We start from the raw sequence: 20,957 nt of genomic DNA on the forward strand, positions 1-20,957 counted from the left end.
ACCACCCCTTCTCTGCCAGGGCATCAACATGCGGTTTTACAAGTGTTTAAGAACTTTGGCGTCTGTCGAGATGGACTCCTGGTCCCTAGCCATAGCTGTGGAGCACACAGAAGTCTGACATGCTGCCATTGTGGCAACATAAGGTTGCATAGCCAAGCCTGTACAGGTAAATAGGGCCTCAAACAGGGCTTCTAACTTCTTGTCCGTGGGGTACTTGGAAACTGGCACATCCTCTGGAGGGACAGTAAAGGTTTTGTTCAAACAAGAAATGGCAAAGTCGACAACAGGGACTACGGAAAATTGTATACTTACCTAACGGTAATTTTCCTTTCCTGACGCCAATACATGGCAGCATACAAAGGGTATGGCTCCGCCCCCCACCATTGTATGCTGCCATGGATTGGCGTCAGGAAAGCCCATTTCTTAACGGAGAACTATGAGTGATTTCCACTCACCTCATAGTTCTAGCCGACCTGTGACAATGAGACTGTCACAGGTCGGCTCAGTAGATCGGGAGGTGAGCGAACACATACCAGGTTCGCTCACCTCTCGATCCTGTCGCGGCTCTCTGCCGTGACAGGGGGAGGGCTGGATTCCCCTCTCCCCGCTCCGATCTGCCAGTGCTGACTGGCGGAACGGGAGGGGGCGGGTACAGCTGGCTCTGCCTCTAGATAGGCAGAGCCAGCTGTCACTCACGCAGCTGGGCGGATCCCGGCATCTACGTCGGGATCCGCTCCGGCTGCGGCGTCTCAGTATACCGCGAGCTGTAGCTCGCGGTATACTGAACTTAGGGTAACGGGAGGACGCTAGTTTGTGTCCTCCCGTTACCCTAAGGAGAACTATGGGGAAAAACACTGACCCCATAGTTCTCCTTTAAAGAAGCCATATTCAATAGGATATTGCTGAGCAAATCATTTTGGGAAGTACATTTTTAAGGGTGATCCCTGTCATCAAGCAAAACAGGCTGCAACAGTGAGTGAACAGAGAAAGCTTTTTTGCAGGTTAAGGTAGTTTCAAGGACCTCAAACTCGTGACCTTCCACGTAGGTAGCTCCAACTGCAAGCATGTGCCAACTCAACTACAAAGACAGAAGTAGTCAGGAAACTTTTGTGTCTTGAAGAGTCACCTGAAGAGTGTCTTGAAGACTTTTCCTCCACAGGTAGTGCAAAAGTAGGTAGAGGAGAGTCAGAGGGGGTCTCAGAAAGCAGAGGAAAAGGCCCGCTTGCAGCGCCTGCAGTCTGTAGTCTCAAAGAGGTCACCCATTTGCTCCCATAAAATCAGCCATAACAGCAGTGAACTCCTCTCTAGACAATAAGTTGGAAGAGGGTGCTCTAGAGGGTGCAGAGGAGTGTCCCGATCCTAAACTGAAAGGGATATAGTGTTCCCTCTCCAGAACTGATGTCAGCTTATGTCAGCCTCCCGCCCAGGCATCTCAGGGTCTATGAGCCTCCATTTGTGCCGCAATAACTCACAACCTTTGGGTGATAGGGTGCCCCACTTCCAGAAACAGGCAGGCAGTAAGTGGCCCAGGTCTGAACAGTGCAGCTTGCGCTCTTTTCTGTGTCTTTGCAGTGTTGCAGCAGCATCATGTGTTCAGCGAGACAGAGAAAATGCAGGCGCATGCGTACTATGGTACTCCAGATGGAAACTGTGCAGGTGTGGTCCACAGCCCCTAGGCCTCAAGGGAAATAAACTGGTGCTGAAGTCGAAATCTAAAGCTGAAATGAGCACTGAAAGTGCCACACAAGAGTCGCACTAGTACCATGAATGCGACACCAGTGCCATATGCCATCAGAGATTTGCCGCCAGGTAGACCCCCTAGGGGTAACTTAGAGAATTATGGAGTACACTTTTTTTCTTGCATTTTTTTTAGTTTCCTAGGGATACAGGAGTACATTTTGTAATGTACTCCTGTAAATCAAAAATGCACCATAAGCGTAAAATTCAATGTAATATACTGTGGGCGGGGCTAAGCTCTGTGATGAGAAGCAATCCTGACAATGTCAGGATCCTCCTCCTCTCAATGAGTGACCGCAACTTATAGGAGTTGCTGCGCGTTCATGAGAACCTGTGCAGGTGCAGCAGCATCCTATCAGAGTTTATGTATCATTCAGGTCACTGGTCTACGAACACTAGCACATCCATCCCGCAGGTTTTCCTTCCATCATCCCCTTTCCCCACTCCAGACTGCTGTTTCCGGACAATACCCATACCACATTGGCACTAAGACCGTCAGTTGAGCTCCCTCCTCATCCTTCTCCCCTCTACTCTGCTGTCTTTTTACATACACAGGGAGAAGAGATAAAGACCACAGAGAGAAGGGGAGGAGGGCAAGACAGAGCTGAACTGAATGTCTTCGTACTGATGTGGTACGTGTATTGTCTGGAGACAGCATTGTGGAGAGGAGAGGGGAGGAGGGAAACGAAAAAGACAAACTGGATAGATGGATGTGCAAGTGTTCGTAGATCTGTGACCTGACATGAATATACTGATAGAATGTGCCCTGAGCTGCTGCTCCTTCACAGGTTCTCATGAACGCGCTCCTAAAAGCTGCTGTCACTCAATAGGAGAGGAGGATCCCGACAATATTGTCAGGATCGCTTCTCAGTAGAGAGCTTAGTCCCACCCACAGTATATTAAATTTTAAGCTTATGGTGGATTTTTGATTACAGGAGTACAGTGCAAAGTAAACTCCTGTATCATAACAAAACTAAAAATGCAAAAAGGTGTATCCCATAATTCTTAAACCTTTAAGGGTCAGGGCTTCACCTAGATGGATCACAGCTCTGTACCTGTAGAGCACCCTACGGTTACTCCACACGCTCCACAAGTGCCAAGGTGGGAGCCAAACGCAGAGTCTAGGAACTAAGCACTTTACAGGCCAGTCCGGTATTGTCTGTCCGGTTAGGGTCTACCAAAGCTCTGCCATGGAGAATCTACCAAAGCTAGAAAACTAATCCGGATAGCTGCTGGAGGCGTTGCAGTGGCTTAGTGTAGCATGTAAGTACTAGAAAAAAGGCGCAAAAGGGAGAGGTGTCAATCACCCAAGGACACTAGCAAAAAAATTGAGTCAAGCTGGGAGTGAGAGGAGTTATACAGGGCTGTACAAAACACAAAAATTCCCCAGCCTCAACCTGCCAGCCAGCCAGCCTGCAACTAAACAAATAGCCCTGTCAACAGTATGCGTTAAAATCAGAGGTTTTAGTTGCACAAACTTTTGGCCAAATATGTAGAAGCCACACTGCCGCGCCAAGGCACCTCTGCAAAGTGTGGTCCTAACTCTATGTATCCGAGTCTCCAAGTGTGAGCATATTAATGAAGTTGATAAATTACATGCAGGTGTACCTGGAGGTAGCCAACTCCTCCTAATAAGGTGCAGGGACGCACTGGAGGCCCAGCAACCAAAAATGCACGCTGGGACTCCAGTGCGTCCCCCAAACCAAAAATAGTCAAACTAGAAAAGATGGTACATGCATGAATCTATAACCGGCCTTTATAGCAGGGCGCACATTGGGAAGGCTTACAACAATACAAAACACAAAAATTCCCCAGCCTCAACCTGCCAGCCAACCTGCCAGCCAAACAAATAGCCCTGTCAACTGGTTATAGGCTGGTTATAGATTCATGCATGTACCATCTTTTCTAGTTATACAGGGCTGTCCTGCAACTTTGATTGATTTGCCAGTGTTCAATCACCTGAAGGCAGCTGGTGGCAGTGGTGGGATACTTTCTAAGGCTTTCCTGCTAAGGGGATGCAAACCCTGTAGCTTTTAATATTAGAACACAGAATTCCTCAGGAGGTTACAACGGAACATAGACGCTCCCATTCAGGAATCAGTCTTGAAAAGACATGAACAAACTTTTTTCAGAGCAGAAAAAAAAGGTGAGAATCTGCAACAAAGTGTGTTAAACTTCTTGCAATGTACATAGATGACTGATGACGGTTTCTTTTTAACAAAGAAAAGTTATACATTAAAGCTCTCACCTTTTCTCTTCTTCCAGTTGGTTTAGCAGTTCTACCTTTTCTCTGTCTGCGGCTTCAACCATAGCGCGTAATTGGTCCATCTTGGCCTCCATTTCCATGACATACTAGGGGAGGGAGACATTTTAATTAGAACCAAATTCAGCATGGAGAGCAGTAGAAAAAAAAAAGTCCTGCATGCTGCATTTTGGGCGAGTTGATCTGCAATTTGCCTCTAAACTCAAACGAAAAGGTCACTTTAAATGCCGCAATGTATATGAAACATGCATGCTAGCCCGTGCATTCTGGTGTGAATGATTATTAAAATATTAAAAGAAGACTGTCAAAACAACAATATAAAAAAAAAAAACAAACGTTGCTGGCTGGTTTGCACGCTACAGGATCTTAGTATTCACTGCATCCTCCAGATATCCCAGCAGAATGGCAGAAGGTTTGCAGACATATTCAATAGGTTATTTTGTCATGTACGCCAGCAGTGACCAAGCATAAACTATATTTTTGATGAAAAACAAAACAACAAACAGCATAGTCTATGTAAGAAACGCTAAAAGGGGTCACTTAGCAAGCTTTTTCAGCACCTGCAAGCCTCTACAGCAGTGGTTCTCAAGTTGGGGTAAGTGTAAAGTGTGCAAATCCGGGTGTGTAGTAATCCCACAGCCGAATATGCTGAAACTAGTTTTATAGTTCCAGCACTTCTGTCATTGCTCGGCTGAGTGATATGCCCCTCTCTCTCCTTCCTGCCTCTCTCAAGTGCGGCGCAGCTATCCTGGAAACCGGGAGATGTAAGCATGAAGGCAAGCAACTTTAAAGCTGCATTTAAGTGAATTTTCAACAAATGCTATCTATAGATTACATAGAATGCATAATTTTGAAAAACCAATACACCTTGCAGCAAATGTTCAATGACATGCAATGTGAATACAATACAGATTTTACTAACATATCCACGTATTGTACTGTACTACTTGACAAATCATACAATAAGATTTATATCAAAAGCCTTATTGTAGTACTCCCCAGTGGGAAAGCATTTCAGGAGCCCATTTGTTCCAGCTGTTGAGGTACTGGTATTGTCTAGAATTCCTAGCCCCTCCCTACCAAAACCTTTTTTCTTATCAGGCCACCAAGAGACTGCAAGATGGCAGAATCCCTGACAAAGTGCACAGAAACTTTGTCAGCAAAAGGTAGCTCCACCTGTTCCAGCAGATCAGATTTTCTAGATATTTTTTCATTAAAAAAATAAGATTAATCTGAGAGACAACGCGACAAGTCGCTGAAGTATAAAAAATTCAGGACAGAGATTAATTCGGCAAGGAAGGCCCTTCTTAAAAGAGATGTTCATGGTCTCTCTGGACTTGTAGGATGCATATTTGCACATTCACCTCCCACACCAGAAATCTCTTCACTTTGCGGTCTGGATAGAGGCAGTTTTTGGCCCCTTACCTTTCAGTCTCTCTCCAGCATTGAGAATTTTTAACAATATTCTCGCAGATGTCAGGATCCTAGAAATTGTCGTCAGAAAGGTTGGTGTGACTTTTTGATGCTTAGAAAGCCTTATGACCTTGTCCATCCTGACCATGGCTTAAGTTCATTCAATCTCCAGTCTTTTTTTGCTCTATTTGTGGGATTGGACAAAGAGTTGCTGGTTTCAAAAGGTTACTCTGCCAGCACAAGTTTGCTGATCATTGGCATGGTAGAGGCTGGGCTCAAACTTGTCCAATAAAAATGAACACAGATCCCAGCTCTTGGTACTGAGGAGTACACACAGAACCATGAGGAACTGGGACCCTTTGAAAAAAAAAGGAGATGTGGCATCATGAAATCTCAGATTTGACAGTGGTATTGGAGGCTCTGTGGGCTTCTCAATCTTTAGTGAGGAATCACAAAGTCCTGATATTTCCCCGACAACAGGACTACAGTGGCCTCTCTGGATCATCCATCTGTCAGATCCCTGACAGATTGCAGACAGGTGGGGCATGCCCACCATAGACCACATTTCAGAAATAACAAACAGGAAAGTAGAATGTTTAATCCCTAGTGGATGTGCTGTCCTAAAGTTGGAACTTCCACTTCTGTTTTGCATTTCCACCATTAGCCATGCTTTCAAGAGTAGTTCAAGGTTAAGGCAGTACATGTGCAAAAAAATCCTCTTTGCCACCTGGCGGCCAAGGAGGACTTTGCTGATCTGCAGAGGATGCCAGTGCACCCACTATGGAAGCTGCCTGCCAGAGAGGGCCTGTTGACGCAGAGTCCAGTTCTGTACCCAAGGCCCCATTTCTTTCAATTAGCAGTATAGATCTTGAAAGAAACATCTTAAGGACAAAAAGCTGATCTTAGGGGCAAAAGAAAGAGTGATCAGCACCTTACCTAAAAAAAGAAAAATGGTGACAAGGAGAATTTACTCTCAAGACTGGAAGGTTTTTTTCCCTCAGTATAAATAATAGGAATTTCTTTCTCACCACAACCATTTTTCTAGATTTCTTCAAGAGTTTGTTGATCTAGGTCTGGCCCTCAGAACCCTAAGAGTTCAAGTTTCTGCATTATCAGGATTTGTAGATACGAAGCTAGCAGAGAACTGCTGATTTGTACATTTAGGGCAGCAAGGGATCGCTGCACACTGGTTCTACAAAAAGTAATTCCCATTTTGGATCTCTGAAGTGTAACAGCTTAACCAAGTATCGGTTTGTTCCCATACAGGATTCCTCAATTAGGTTTCTGGTATTTAAAATCAACGTTTTTGCTGGCAATTACAACAGCTAAAAGAGTGGGAGTCCTCCAGATCTTGTCAAAGAACCATAGCTGATGTTTTTTTGTCCCAGATAGCCAAGAACTGACCCACCTACCTAAGGTGATATCTACTTTTCATAGAAGTCAGGAGTGTTTCACTTTCATTTTGTGAGAATTCCAAGAAGAATGGGACTGTATACAGTAAAAGATTTCAGAAGATCTAGTCCTCTTTTGGTACTTTTCAGAGGTCCCTGGAAAGCCCTCTGTAGGCTCGGTTGCAAGAAGGATAAGAGAAACCATTACCTTTGTCTACAAGAAAAAAGCTGGCTTCTATCAACTTTTAAAGCACACTTCTCCCGCTCTCTGGCAATGACAAGGGCTGAAAAAGCAGGGGCATCAGTAGAACAGATCTGCAGGCCTGCTACGTGGTCTAATCAGGACACCATCATTAAAGTGACATTAAAGTCAATTTTTTTCCCCTCCCCCCAATGTTAATGAAAGCACTTACCTTAAATTATGTTTCTTAATCCGATCTTCTCTCCTGTCGTTTTCATCTGTTGTCCCTCCAGCGCTGCTGCGGGTCTCTGATCGATCGCTGACTCCTCTGAGCTTGCCGGCACTTCCTGTCCCACGGTGTCTGCATGCGGGTACACGCGTCCATAGACTTACCTTGTGTCTCTCCTCGCGTCCCGGCCGAAAATGTGAACTGCGCAAGCTGCTTTGCAGCCGCCCGAGGACATTTCACATTTTCGGACGGGAGCGAGCAGGGAAGACTCAGGTGTGTATTAACCTCTGTCAAAAGGAGAAATATGAGGTCAGGGCTTTTCCCCATAGTTCTCCTAAGGATAACGGGAGGACACAAACTAGCGTCCTCCCGTGACCCTAAGCTCAGTATACCGCGAGCTGCCGCCACAGCCGGGACGGATCCCGACATTACTGTCGAGATCCACCGAGCTGCGGGACTGACAGCTGGCTCTGCCTATCTAGAGGCAAAGCCAGCTGTGCCCGCGCCCACCCCCGTCCGTTCCGCCAGGCAGCGCTTGATGATCGGACAGGGCAGGGGGGAATCCCTGCAGGGAGCAGTGAATGACAGTCATGGCTCTCTGCAGGGATATATCGAGAAGTGAGCAAGCGACCCTATGTGTTCGCTCACTTCCCGATCTATTGAGCCGACCTGTGACAGTTTCATTTACACAGGTCGGCTAGAACTATGAGGCTGAGTGCTAGCAGTAGATCTATGCAAAAAAAAAATGGAGGCTTACATTATCCTTTAAGCACTATAGAGAGTGTTGGTTCTTTCTCAGCAAGACTTAGCCTTTGCCAGGCTACTAGTTTACCCCCGTGAGGCATGTGGTTTCTTTTTGTTATTCTTTGTTTCCGGTTAGTTTTAACGCAGTAACAGTATATCTAGAAATATGATATACAGTATATACATATATATTATATATACACAGACACATGCAGACATGACGCTTCACTGACATTCATAACGCTATCAACTGCCAAATACTTGTAAGGCAGAGTAGTTTTGAAAAGGTTTCAGGAGTTTCCAAGGTGGGACAGAAAACCAATGTGAAAAATTAGTAACAACTATGTTTCTAACCTGGTCATGACTATCCCTTATCACGGTTAGCTGTTCTTCCACCTCTCCCACATGACTTGTTGCTTTGGCCACCTCAGCTCGCTCCATGTCCCTTTCAGCTAAAAGCTGCTCAATATGCTGTTGCTTTTCTTTCAGGGCTTCCTGGAGAGCAGTAGTCCCAGAAATCTTCCTTGAGTATCGGGATGATGTTTCGGTTAACTGTTCATTAGAGATATAAAAAAATAAAAATAAAAGTACTTTTCTCAGAGGAACAAATATTCAACTCAAAGCAAATTTACAAGCTGCTACCAACATAAATGGCCACATTCTATTACACTCAAGTAAGATTATGCTCAGAGAAGGTGAAGAATATTTTAGAACACTATGGAAAGTTTAGATGTAAAGTATAGTAGATATTTTACTAATGTAACAGCTGATCGAAGAATAGTAAAGTAAAAAAAATACAGTGAACCGGCCACCTTAAAATTATAATTTTCCTTTAAAGATATATTGCAGTTGATTGTTGATGTTTATAACCATGTTAAATACAGTTTAGAAAAGGTTTCTACTCTGCATATCATTGGTTTGAAACGGATCATAGGTTGGTGACCAAGCTGCACTGTTTAAATGCAGAGGAGAACATTAGGCCACCAATCTGGCTATGCTGCCTGGCAAGGGAGACTGGATTAAAAGATTGACTTATCTTTTAAAGAACTTGGAATAGTGTTCACACAGTTCATGCATATGTATTTCGGTTGTGTATTTAACAAAAGAACTCCAGGAAAAATAAATTCAGCCAACTGTAAATAGCTTTTGGAAGTATTAAAAATATGTGCTTACCTTTCTGCATAGCAAAGTAGTCTTCCCGAAATTCATGGTACAAGCCTGTGCTTCCTGCTCTCTGCCTCCTTTATTTCCTTTCCGTTAGACTGCACAGTGGCTAGCGGTTTATCAGCCAATGGCGAACATAAGGCACATGTGCCGCAGAGGGCATGCAGAGGCCCCTCTGGTGGCACATAAGCCTAGGTGTCGGTTGCCGGGGACTCGCACACCCCAGGTTCTCCCCTGGGGTGCTTCCTGCGGGCCGCCAGTGTCCCACCAGTCTCCGCAGCACTTTAAGTTTTTAAAGATGGCTGCCGCGAATGGTGGCAGCCATCTTTAAACCTGGAAGGTGCCCGGATCATATATAATATATTGCTGAACCATTGTAAATGCTAAACCAAATGTCATCCATGTAATTTTCTCTTAATCCTTATTACTAGAGGTGCACCGAAATGGAATTTTTAAAACCGAAATAAAAAAAAATGTCAGGCCGAAACCGAAACCGAAACCGATAATCGATGTATCGGCCGAAACATGGCATTATAGCATTATGCCAAAAGTGCCATTTTCGGCCGATATGTTTCGGCGGCCGATATATCGGTGCATCCCTACTTATTACTGTAATGTTGAATTGTCGCTTTTGTTTGGCATGTTTTAAATGTTATCTTGAAATCTTAAATAAAAAGTTAATACACAAAAACAAATCTATTGCTGAATCAGCTATATATTAAATGAACATCATCCCATGGTTTCCCAGTGGAGGATCAATATGATCTGCATACTAGTGCCGTCGCTCACAGGTAGGAGCAATTAATATGGTTTGCATCAGTCAGAGATGCAGATCACGCCGATCCTCCCCTGGATCACCAGGGATAAGCCCAGAGGGCCCCACTGGACTCAAGGGATGCAGTCCCCTACCTAAAAACAGATAAGCAGGAGAGGAGGCAATTAAAAAAGATATATATTATCGTTAATGATTGTGTTTGTTTTGTGAGTGTGATATGTGTGTGTTTTACTGAGTGTGTGTATGTGATGTGTGTGTTTTTATGAATGCGTGTGTGTGGGTGGGTGGGTTTTTTGTGTGTGTATGATGTGTGTGTGTGGTGTATTTTTATGAATGTGTGAGATATGCGTGGGTGGGTTTTTTTGTGTGGGTTTTTTTGTGTGGGTGTTTTTGGAGTGTGTGATGTATGGATATGTGTGGGTGTGTTTTTATGAGTGTGTGATGTGTGTGTTATATGAGTGAGTGATGTGTTTGTGTTTATGAATGTATGATTATATGTGTGTGATTACACTGTATGTGTTTGTTAGTGTATACATTTTTGAATATGTGCGTTTCCCTATTTTGCCTAAGGCAGTGATGCTGAACGTTTTTTAAACCCCAGTGCCCAAACTAAAAACACAATACCAAACTTATTTGGCACTTTGAGATAAATTGGTTTTGCTTTGCAGTTTGGGCACTTGGGCTCAAAAACGTTAGCCACCACTGCACGAAGCCATCTAACAAGTTCAAAGTAGATCCTGAAGACAATGGACACATCTGGCATAGTATACAAAACTACATTTAAAGCCAAACTTCACCAAAAATATAGTTTTAGATTGAGCAGGTTGGAACAAAACTACTTACCAAACCAGTGCGACTTGGCTTGTTGCTCACAGAAGATGAAATTGAGCTCATAGAGCTAATGGAAGATGCGCTTGGACTGCGTTTCAGGGAGGCTGGTGTGGCAGGTGTTGTAGGTACTTTTCGTATGGTGGTTTTAGCTTTAGCTGGAGTAGTGGATGGAAATCCAATTCGTGTAACTTTATGTACAGGTGCAAACAAGCCATATTTTGGTTGACACTGGAAATATCTGAGAAATTAATAAACATAATAAACATCAAGATCTGTTGCATCAGTTGCACGCGTGTGCGTATATATTTTTTTCTCATTAAAATTTGAAAACTTTATAAACATGCCCATTTGTCTTTTAACAAATCCATGAATGTAACATTCACCAAACATTGACTGCAGGTAAATCTTCCTGGTCATTGTGTTTTAAATTAAGGTTTGGTTAATGTCACAATCACAGCTTTATAAATATCCCGATATTTCTCAAATTTTGTCCTTAACGCGATAGCGCTGCATTATTCATGATCTGTTAATCCAACGGTTACCATGGAAAGTCTTTACGCAAAAGAAAAGTGCTATCTAGATTGATAAAGAAAAAAGGCTGCAGAATTATTGAAAACTGAAAGTGCATTTTCACTTCTGCAGCCAAAATTAGGATAACACCAATTTTATAATTGTTACATCTTCCCATTCACATAGCATAAGGTAAAAAATAGTGAAAAAATGCTTCCTGCAGTTTAAATTGCTTTTACTTGGGTTAGGTTTTCTTGGCTTCGTAAGGGTTACATTTTCTACAAGCTTCTCTTCTTTGTAATGTAAGGCGGGGCTGTGAAGGGTTAAAAGATTACAAATTACATTTTTACAAATTTGCATAAAAAATAAAAATATTTTAATGCAAATTTGTGGTGAACAAAAAAAAAAAATCTTTAGGCAGCAAAATCGCCAAAGAGAAGAGAATTATGGGCTACTGCAAGGTTGCTAATGTGACATGGCCTAATAGCAGTCACTAATTGCAGCAGGGACTCCACGAGGTCCTAGTGTTAAAGTCAACCACTTGGACACCATTTGTCCAGGGGGCATGGACTTACATATTTTGAGCCACTAAGCGAAAATTTAGAGCACATTATATACAAATGAGCAACAAGCAGCTCTCCAACTGCTATGGAGCAGGCTCACATTTGCCTTAAAAAAAAAATACAGTATGTACAGTACACTGTAATAAATAGCTACACAAATTTTATACACAGAGCATATCAATGTGTTTCAGAGTTCAAACTCACCTTGTGCCAGCCACTGCTCCATCATTCTTTCCCAAAGGCTCATCTAATTCAACTCCACACCATTCTCCTTTGGCAAAATCTGTCTCACCCAAAAACCGTACAACTCCGGCTTTTGAACCACTTACCTAACAAGTGAAAAAAAATTAACATAAAAAAAAATTACGTTAGAAAAACACTCATAAAAGCCATTTACGAAAAAAGTACATATAATTTATGACTGCATGCAATTGCCCCATAGTTACAACCTTCCAACTTTACCAAGAAAAGAACCCGTGGTGTCCAGCATAAAGTATACATATTCCAGATACTAATTAGAATATACTGTACATTAAATTTTGTGACACTCAAAAGCTGAACTCCAGACACAAACCGTTTGTGTAAATATTCCTCAATAGCCACAAAGGATATCCACTCAACGGCCACTTTATTAGGTACACCTGTTCAATTTGTTGGTAACACAAAGTGCTAATCACAGGAAAATACAAAAAAGGATAAAGCGCACTCCTGTGGGCACAATACAATTAGGTGACTATTGTGTGAGGGTGTGCAGAAGCTCACGCACCCCCAACTGATCAGCCCGTCGTACCCTCGGGGACACTCTTGCGACCCGGTACCTCTCGAAGGAGTGCGCCACACAGACCACGGGGGAGCCTCGAACCGTAAGTCCCTTTGTCTACTACTAACAGTGTCACGCATTTTTCATATACAAAGATCCATTTACAAGTTGTACTTCATATACCTACACAAAGTGCTAATCAGCCAATCACATGGCAGCAACTCCATGCATTTAGGCATCTACATGTGGTGGAGACGACATGCTGAAGTTCAAACCGAGCATCAGAATGGGGAAGAAAGGGAATTTAAGTGACTTTGAACGTGGCATGGTTGTTGGTGCCAGACGGGCTGGTATGAGTATTTCAAAAACTGCTGATCTACTGGGATTTTCACACACAATCATCTCTTGGGTTTACAGAGAATGGTCCAAAAAAGAGAAAATATCCAGTGAGGGGCAGTTGTGTGGATGAAAATGCCTTGTTGATGTCAGAGGAGAATGGGCAGACTGGTTCGAGATGATAGAAAGGCAACAGTAACTCAAATAACCACTCGTCACATCCGAGGTATGCAGAATACCATCTCTGAATGCACAACACATTGAACCTTGAAGCAGATGGGTTACAGCAGCAGAAGATCACACCGAGTGCCACTCCTGTCACCCAAGAACAGGAAACGGAGGCTACGATTCGCACAGGCTCACCAAAATTGGACAATAGAAGATTGGAAAAACGTTGAGTGGTATGATGAGTCTCGATTTCAGGTGGTGGTGGATATTTTCTTGGCACACTTTGGGCCCGTGATGCTATCATGTCAATATGGACCAGAATCTCTGAGGAATGTTTTCAACACCTTGTTGAATCTATGCCAGGAAGAATTAAGGAAGTTTTGAAGGCAAAAGGGGGTCCAACTCAGTATTAGCAAGGGGTAGCTCAAAGTGGCCGGTGAGTGTAAATCCACTTTGTGGGCACCCAAAAACATTTTGAAACACCAATATTACATTGTAAAAGTACCTGTGGCATCATCACTGTGCTGCACATAGACTGAGCAGAAAGCAAAGCTGCGGGAGGGGCCCAGCAGGCCACACCCACTACAGGCTGCCTGCAGTAAGGAAGGAGCGGATACCAGACCATTCACCCTGCACAAGGACTGGCCTTCATTACAAAAAACTCTTGCAGAGAGGTAAAGTTTCAAACTGGATCTGGAATAAATAGATGAAAACCACACCAAGATTCAAGTGACAATACACATGGCTCTTGTATTTACACAATATTTGCTTATCCCAGAGTTCAGCTTTAAGGCATGTAATACTGCCACTCAAAAGACATTGACAGTGTCTTAACTTGTTACATTGTTGTAATGCATGTAGGAAGCATGCTCTCACAGGAGAGTTTCACTTATATACTCTAAGTTGTACAATACAAGTTTATGATGGAAAAACAAAAAAACTTATCCATAGGTTTGGTAAAACTAAGGAGAAACAATGGTGACTGATTTTTGTTACAGAAAGTACAGAACACAGTTGTACAACTTACAATGAAGAAAATAATGTGATATGCCATAAACATTTCCACACACTTATAGAAGTCCAGATATGGGATACACACAAAAATAGGACATTTGCACTCACCCTAAAATTATTTTCTTGAGGTCCAATGAGGTACACAGTTAATGCGGCCATACACTGTGCGATTTTTGTTCGAAAGAACGTTCATTTACATTTTTCGATCGGCCAGGTGGGAAATTTTTTCTCTGACCAAACGGAAATTGATAAATCATTGGGGTTTTCGGTCGTCAAAAATCTCAGCAAGGAGACAGCACATGCACAAAAGGAAATTGTTTCTGTCGTTCGTCAACAATTGGTTGGTTAGTATAGCTCAGAAGAGTTCCCTTCCAGAAACGATAATTTTCAACTGAAAATCTACTAGTGTTTGGCCACCTTTAGTCTTTAACCTTCCAGTTATGCTGTGCCCAAAAAGGAGGATTGGGCACCAGCAAGAAAAAAAAAAACTAGGCCAGCCAAGGAGAACCACTCCATCTATCAGCATGCCTCAGTTATGAAGCAAAACAGTACCATGAGCATAAGCATAGACAGAGGGGAGTGCAAAGCTTTTACAACTAGAGAAGAATTCAATTTTCTTTCTTATTTATTGAGGTACTTTAACCTTCAGGACGTCCAAAAGCCGTTTACACAGCAAACAAACACTAACAGGCCCAAGAAAACTACCAAGAAATTGCTCAAAGAGTTGTCCGAAGAATCTAAGCTGGCATCAGATAGGGCCCTAATGCCCATCTGGTAGAATGTGTTAACAAAAGACCAGGTGACAGCCTTGCAAATTTGGGATGCTTCATGCCGAAAAGCCCAAGCAGAATTTACAGATCCATTACAGTGCGCCTTGACAAGAACAGGTGGTATCCAAATCCTTGAGACCATAAACTGGGATGATGGTCTGCCTGAACCACCTAAAGATGCAATGAGAAGCGAGTGTCCATCCCTTTTTTTTTAAAAAGGGGAATCAGCTGGACCAGTCTGCAACATTGAGGATCACTGGAATGCCCTCCAGCTCAACCCTGGGATGCAAACAAAGAAGTCATGGAAGATTAGAGAGTGTACTGATACCATATAGTAACCACTACTTCCGCTAGAGGATCCCTGCACTTGGACACAAACCAATACAATTTTTTTTTGGACCTGGAGATCAGGCATCCCGAACCTGAGACACAGGTCATGGAACACCCCCAGTTGTAGGGACTGTTGACCTGGGTCAAGGCACTGTGGGCTGAGAACGTCTGCCTCCCTACTGGCTTTGCCTGGGATGTACACAGCGGACAAGTTTGGAACGTAAAGATCTGCCGAGCACAGTATCTGGTCTGTTCCTCTTGTCTGTTCCTCTTGTCACAGCAAGAGGTTCCATCCTAATGGTTGATGTATGCCCACCTTAACGTTGTCTAACTGAATGCAAATCGGATGACCCTCAGCAGGACAGTCTTGACACTGTAGAGATAATGAAATCCCTGAAGTTCCAGGATGTTTATTGATTGATGAGACTAAGGCAAAGCCAGTGGCTCTGGACTTGAAAAGCACTCCATGGCTAACTTTTAGCAGGACAGAATCTATAAATCACACTGTGCGGAACCCAGTGTTCACAGGTCACTTCTAGGGTATACCATAACCAACCAATCCAACAGGGCACTCCAAAAGCCAGGCTGATGACACCTGTGCTGGTTGGCTGCAGTTGGAGACAAGCTCTAAAGCTGGCCATACACCTTACTACCATCGCACGACTTTCGTTGTGCGATGGTTGCAAGGCCATTAAAATTTCGTATGACTTGCCCATCTTGGACAGGCAGATCGTACTTGAGATCATCGCAAACCCTTCCCGCTGAGGGGAAGGCTTGCCGATGATCGTAATGTTGAGCGAGCAGTGTGCGCTTGCGCACACTGGCCCGTGCGGCTTTCGTCTTCCGAGCACGCTAACAACCCACAGAAAATTCGGCATGTTTTCCAAAAGTCGTGCGACCGTACAGTAGATGCGGTCGCACGCTGCCCATATACCTGCCGATTATCGTACGATCGCGGGATCACCACATAATCGGCAGGTTATGGGCACCTTAAGACTTGCTAGTTTTAAGTTATCCTGGGTTGAGTTTTTTTGGATGCCAGTGTTCAATCCTCCTTTAAGCAGCAGTATGTCCCAAAAAGTTAAAGCGGACTTTTACAGTCAAAAATCAAATTCTACCAATGCATCCCTCTATGTATAGTGATTAATAATAACAGACATGCCAGGTGTAAAATGCTGTGATTTTGAAATACTTACACTTGCAGAGCATTCACTTCCTGCTTTGAAAGTGCAAATTACTTTAGTTTGCCAACACAAAGCACACTGGGATTGCCTTGTCATCAGCAGAGCATTGATGGGAAATCTCATCTGTAATCTCAGAAGATCTCAGGGAAAGGCATTTTCCTCCCTTAAGATGATGTGCATGGTCATATGTGCAAGAAATCAAGGAAGTAATAGGAGAGCTAGTAATCTGCCCTTAGTAAACTGGGGAAGAAAAATAAGGTATGCAAAGAATAAAAAGTCGTCAATTATTTAGAAGTATGTGTTTGTAAAGTGTAATTACTAAACATTTCTAAAAGGTGTGTTTGTTGCTATTTTAAAACATATGGGTAAAGGTCCGCTTTAATTACTTCATGTGTCCCTCAATGGACAAGAAATAAATACAAAATTGAATTGTCCTTCCTTCTGTATTGTACCAAGATTGTAATCTATCACAGGAGTGAGCTTGGAGTGGTGGCTACTTTATAACACACACAGGAACCATGGGGGAACAAAAGTAGTCACCCTCCAGAAGGAAGGACAGTGTCAGCACCAATTCAGAGATTTGAAGATCTACACCTGAGTGATAAACAAATAAGATAAGATTTTTTATATTTTTGCTAAGTTACGGTACTTAAATGCATTTTTAAGAGTTTTACCTCCTGAGTTTAGTGTCAATTTAAATATGGGACAGGAAAAATTGAAAAAAAAAAATCAAATGAAAGGTTTCAAAACAAGTCAGTTGTCGACCATTTCACCTGTCATGCATACATTGCTCAGCGATTTTCTTTGAAAAAAGAAAAAGCCTCAGGACCAAAATGACAAGCATTCCAACTTGCATGGTAAACAATAAGCCCCTGGTCTTGTTAGACTACCAAAAGAGATGCACAACATTTGGGCCACTGATTTATATTGGTCAACAAGAGTTTTCCCTATCCTGACAGATCCAACCAATAAATCCGATTATGTAAAACAATATACTCTTCAACCATTTACTACCTTTTGTAATCAGCATCATGTTTCCTCCCTGTAATTTCTTCACTTGGAATAGTGCCCGCTTCTCAATGCAGTCTGGGACCAGTACTCTTATATACAAGACACATGCCGCACATAACTCAAGCTATGCACAAGTACTGAAAGTACATAACCGGTTTTAATTTGGCAGAAAACGCTTCAGCTTTAGTTTTTTTGTTTTTATTGAAAGCTGTGTAATGAACATACTAAAAACTGTCAAATTCAACAGGTTTGTATATATCATACACAAGTGAGAAAGTTACTTTATATATAAATCAAATAGCCAAATTCTTTTAAATGTTGGATAGCATTGTGTAGGATTGCTGCTTCTGTCCCTGCTAGGCAGGTTCACCCTCTTCATTTGTCCTCATGCCCATAGTCACCAAGACAGAGAAGGGAATTGATCAGCTGTGCATATCAACCAATCAGCTTCTTTCATTTTTAAATCTTAAGTGAACATATTGAAAAGAGAAGCTGATTGGATGCCCTTGGCAACTGCTCCAGTTTTAATAAATTCCCCTCAAAGTCATGGCAAGTCCAGAACAAGTGAGGGTAAATCCTCCAGTGGGGACACTTGGTGCACCTACAATTGTCGAAAAGGGGAATTCGCCTCAAGAGATTCCCTTTTCCTAACTTCTTCTGTTGCATCTCTGGGACAGGACGTGAAGGGAAATCTCCCCAGTGGGATACAGAGTAAAAATAAATAAAACTACATGGGTTCTACATACATTAAATACATAGAGGAAAATAATTATTTGATCCCCTGCAGATTTTGTAAGTTTGCCCACTTACAAAGAAATGAAAGGTCTATCATTTTAGAACATTTGTGTCATGTGTTTTTTCGGGATTTTTGGTTGAGATTCTGTCTCTATCATTTAAAATACACCTATGATAAAAATTATAGACCTTTCATTTCTTTGTAAGTGGGCAAACTTACTAAATCTGCAACACACACACACCTGTATTTATTTATTTTTAATCAATTTACAAAATGCAAAGTGAGTGAACAGAAGAAATATCTAAATTAAAATCAATATTTGGTGTGAATACCCTTTGGCTTCAAACCAGCATCAATTCTTAAGGTGCCCATACACCTTGCAATCGTACGATAATCGGCAGGTGTGCTACCGTTTCTACTGTACGGTCACACGTCTTTTGTCTAACGAGCATGTTTGAAAACCCGCCGAGAATCGTGCGATTGTCGGCGGGTTAGTGGCATGCTCGTTAGACAAATGCCGAACGGGCCGGTGCGCACACTGCCCGTTCAGCATTGCAGTCATCGGAAACCCGCCCCTCAGGGGGCGGGCTTTCGATGATTGTAAAGGTGCCCATACACTGCTCGATTCTCATACGAGAATCGCGGGAAATCCCGCGATCGTACGAGAATCGAACAGTGTGAACGAAAACGTGCGACCGTTTCTACTGTACGGGCACTTGTCTTTTGTCGAACCAGCATGCTCGAAAACCCGCCGAGAATCGTACGATTGTCGGCGGGTTTCTAGCCTGCTCGTTCGATAGCTGTGGAACAGGCCGGGGTGCGCCCGCCGACACTCCCCGCATTCTCATACGAGAATCGCGGGAAATCCCGCGATCGTACGAGAATCGAACAGTGTGAACGAAAACGTGCGACCGTTTCTACTGTACGGGCACTTGTCTTTTGTCGAACCAGCATGCTCGAAACCCCGCCGAGAATCGTACGATTGTCGGCGGGTTTCTAGCCTGCTCGTTCGATAGCTGTGGAACAGGCCGGTGTGCGCACGCGCACACTGCCTGTTCTGCATTGCGGTCATCGGAAGCCCACCCCTCAGCGGGGCGGGCTTTCGATGATCGCAAGTACGATCCAAGGTGGGCAGATCGTATGAGCTTTCAATAAGCATACGACCATCGCAAGAGAAAAGTCTTGCGATGGTCGTAAGGTGTATGGGCACCTTAAGTACGATCTGCCTGTCCAAGATGGGAAGATCGTACAAGCTTTTAATTAGCTTACAACCATCGCAAGACAAAAAAGTCAGGTGTATGATTACTCAATTGTACCAAGCAGGTGCTATTGATCATCAATATCATAGATAGGTTGAAACACAGTCATTAACTGAAACAGAAACAGCTGTGTAGGAGGCTTAAAACTGGGTGAGAAACAGCCAAACTCTGCTACTAAGGTGAGGTTGTGGAAGACAGTTTCATACCACAGGTCATACACCTTGGCAAGACTGAGCACAGCAACAAGACACAAGCTAGTTATATTGCATCAGCAAGGTCTCTCCCAGGCAAAGATTTCAAAGCAGACTGGGGTTTCAAGATGTGCTGTTTAAGCTCTTTTGAAGAAGCACAAAGAAACGGGCAACATTGAGGACCATAGACGCAGTGGTCAGTGAAGGAAACCTAATGCAGCAGATGAAAGACACATCCTGCTCATTTCCAATCGACATCAGAAGATGTCTAGCAGTGCCATCAGCACTGAACTGGCGGAAACCAATGGTACCCAGGTACACCCACCCATGTGTTTGGAGATGTCTGGCCAGAAGGGGTCTTCATGGAAGAATTGCACCGGAAAAGCCATCCCTCCGACTTGAAACAAGGCTAAGTGACTCAACTATGCAAGAAAACATAGGAACTGGGGTGGAAAAAATTGGCAGCAGGTGCTCTGGACTGAGGATTTAAAATCTGAAATATTTGGCTGTAGCAGGAGGCAGTTTGTTCACTGCAAGCTGGAGAGCAGTACAATATTGAGTGACTGCAGCAACACTGAAGCACGGTGAAGGTTCCTTGCAAGTCTAGGGCTGTATTTCTGCCAATGGAGTTGAGGCTTTGGTCAGGATTAATAGTGTCCTCAATGCTGAGAAATACAAGCAGATACTTATACATCATGCCATACCATCAGGGAGGCATGTGATTGGCTCCAAATGTATTCTGCAGCAGGACAACAACCCCAAACATGCAGCCAAATGTCATTAAGAACTATCTTCAGCGTAAAGAAGAACAAGGAGTCCTGGAAGTGATGGTTTGGCCCCACAGAGCCCTGATCTCAACATCGAGTCTGTCTGGGATTACATAAAGAGACAGAAGTATTTGAGGCAGCCTAAATCCACAGAAGCTCCATGAGTAATTCTCCAAGATGTTTGGAACATCAAGTTGACGTGTGGGAAACAGAAAAAAAACGGGCAAGTGTATGGATTTGAGAGACTTTGACAAGTGCCAAATTGTGATGGCTAGACGCATAGGTCAGAGCAACTCCCAAACTGCAGCTCTTGTGGAATGTTTCCAGTCTGCAGTAATCAGGACCTAATAAAAGTGGTCCAAGAAAGGAAAACCGGTGAACCGGCAACAGGGTCATGGGCGGCCAAGGCTCACTGATGCACATGGGGAGCAAAGGCTGGCCTGTGTAGTCTGTTCCAACAGAAGAGCTACTGTAGCTCAGAATGCTGAAAACATTAATGCTGGTTTCAATAGGAAAGGTGTCTGAGCACACAGTGCATTAGAGTTTGTTGAGTATGGGGTTGTATAGCCGCAGAACGGTCAGAGTACTCATGCTGACCTGTGTGCACCACCAAAAGCACCGACAATGCGC

General features: G+C 43.4%; 1 protein-coding gene across 1 annotated transcript in view; it reads right to left on the reverse strand.

Annotated features, from left to right (window-relative positions):
• CLIP1 (CAP-Gly domain containing linker protein 1) overlaps positions 1-20,957 on the reverse strand; it is a 126,410-nt gene that overhangs the window by 74,176 nt on the left and 31,277 nt on the right. Inside the window, exons 4-7 of the mRNA XM_018557458.1 lie at positions 12,006-12,130; positions 10,741-10,966; positions 8,313-8,510; positions 3,986-4,089 (exon numbers count right to left, since the gene is read on the reverse strand). Of these exons, the coding sequence (XP_018412960.1) occupies positions 3,986-4,089; positions 8,313-8,510; positions 10,741-10,966; positions 12,006-12,130 (653 nt within the window). The remainder of the gene's footprint in view (positions 1-3,985; positions 4,090-8,312; positions 8,511-10,740; positions 10,967-12,005; positions 12,131-20,957) is intronic.

Source organism: Nanorana parkeri, unplaced genomic scaffold, assembly GCF_000935625.1.
Source record: "Nanorana parkeri isolate BGI_ZX_2015 unplaced genomic scaffold, ASM93562v1 scaffold13, whole genome shotgun sequence".
In the NCBI taxonomy this organism is placed as follows: domain Eukaryota; kingdom Metazoa; phylum Chordata; class Amphibia; order Anura; family Dicroglossidae; genus Nanorana; species Nanorana parkeri.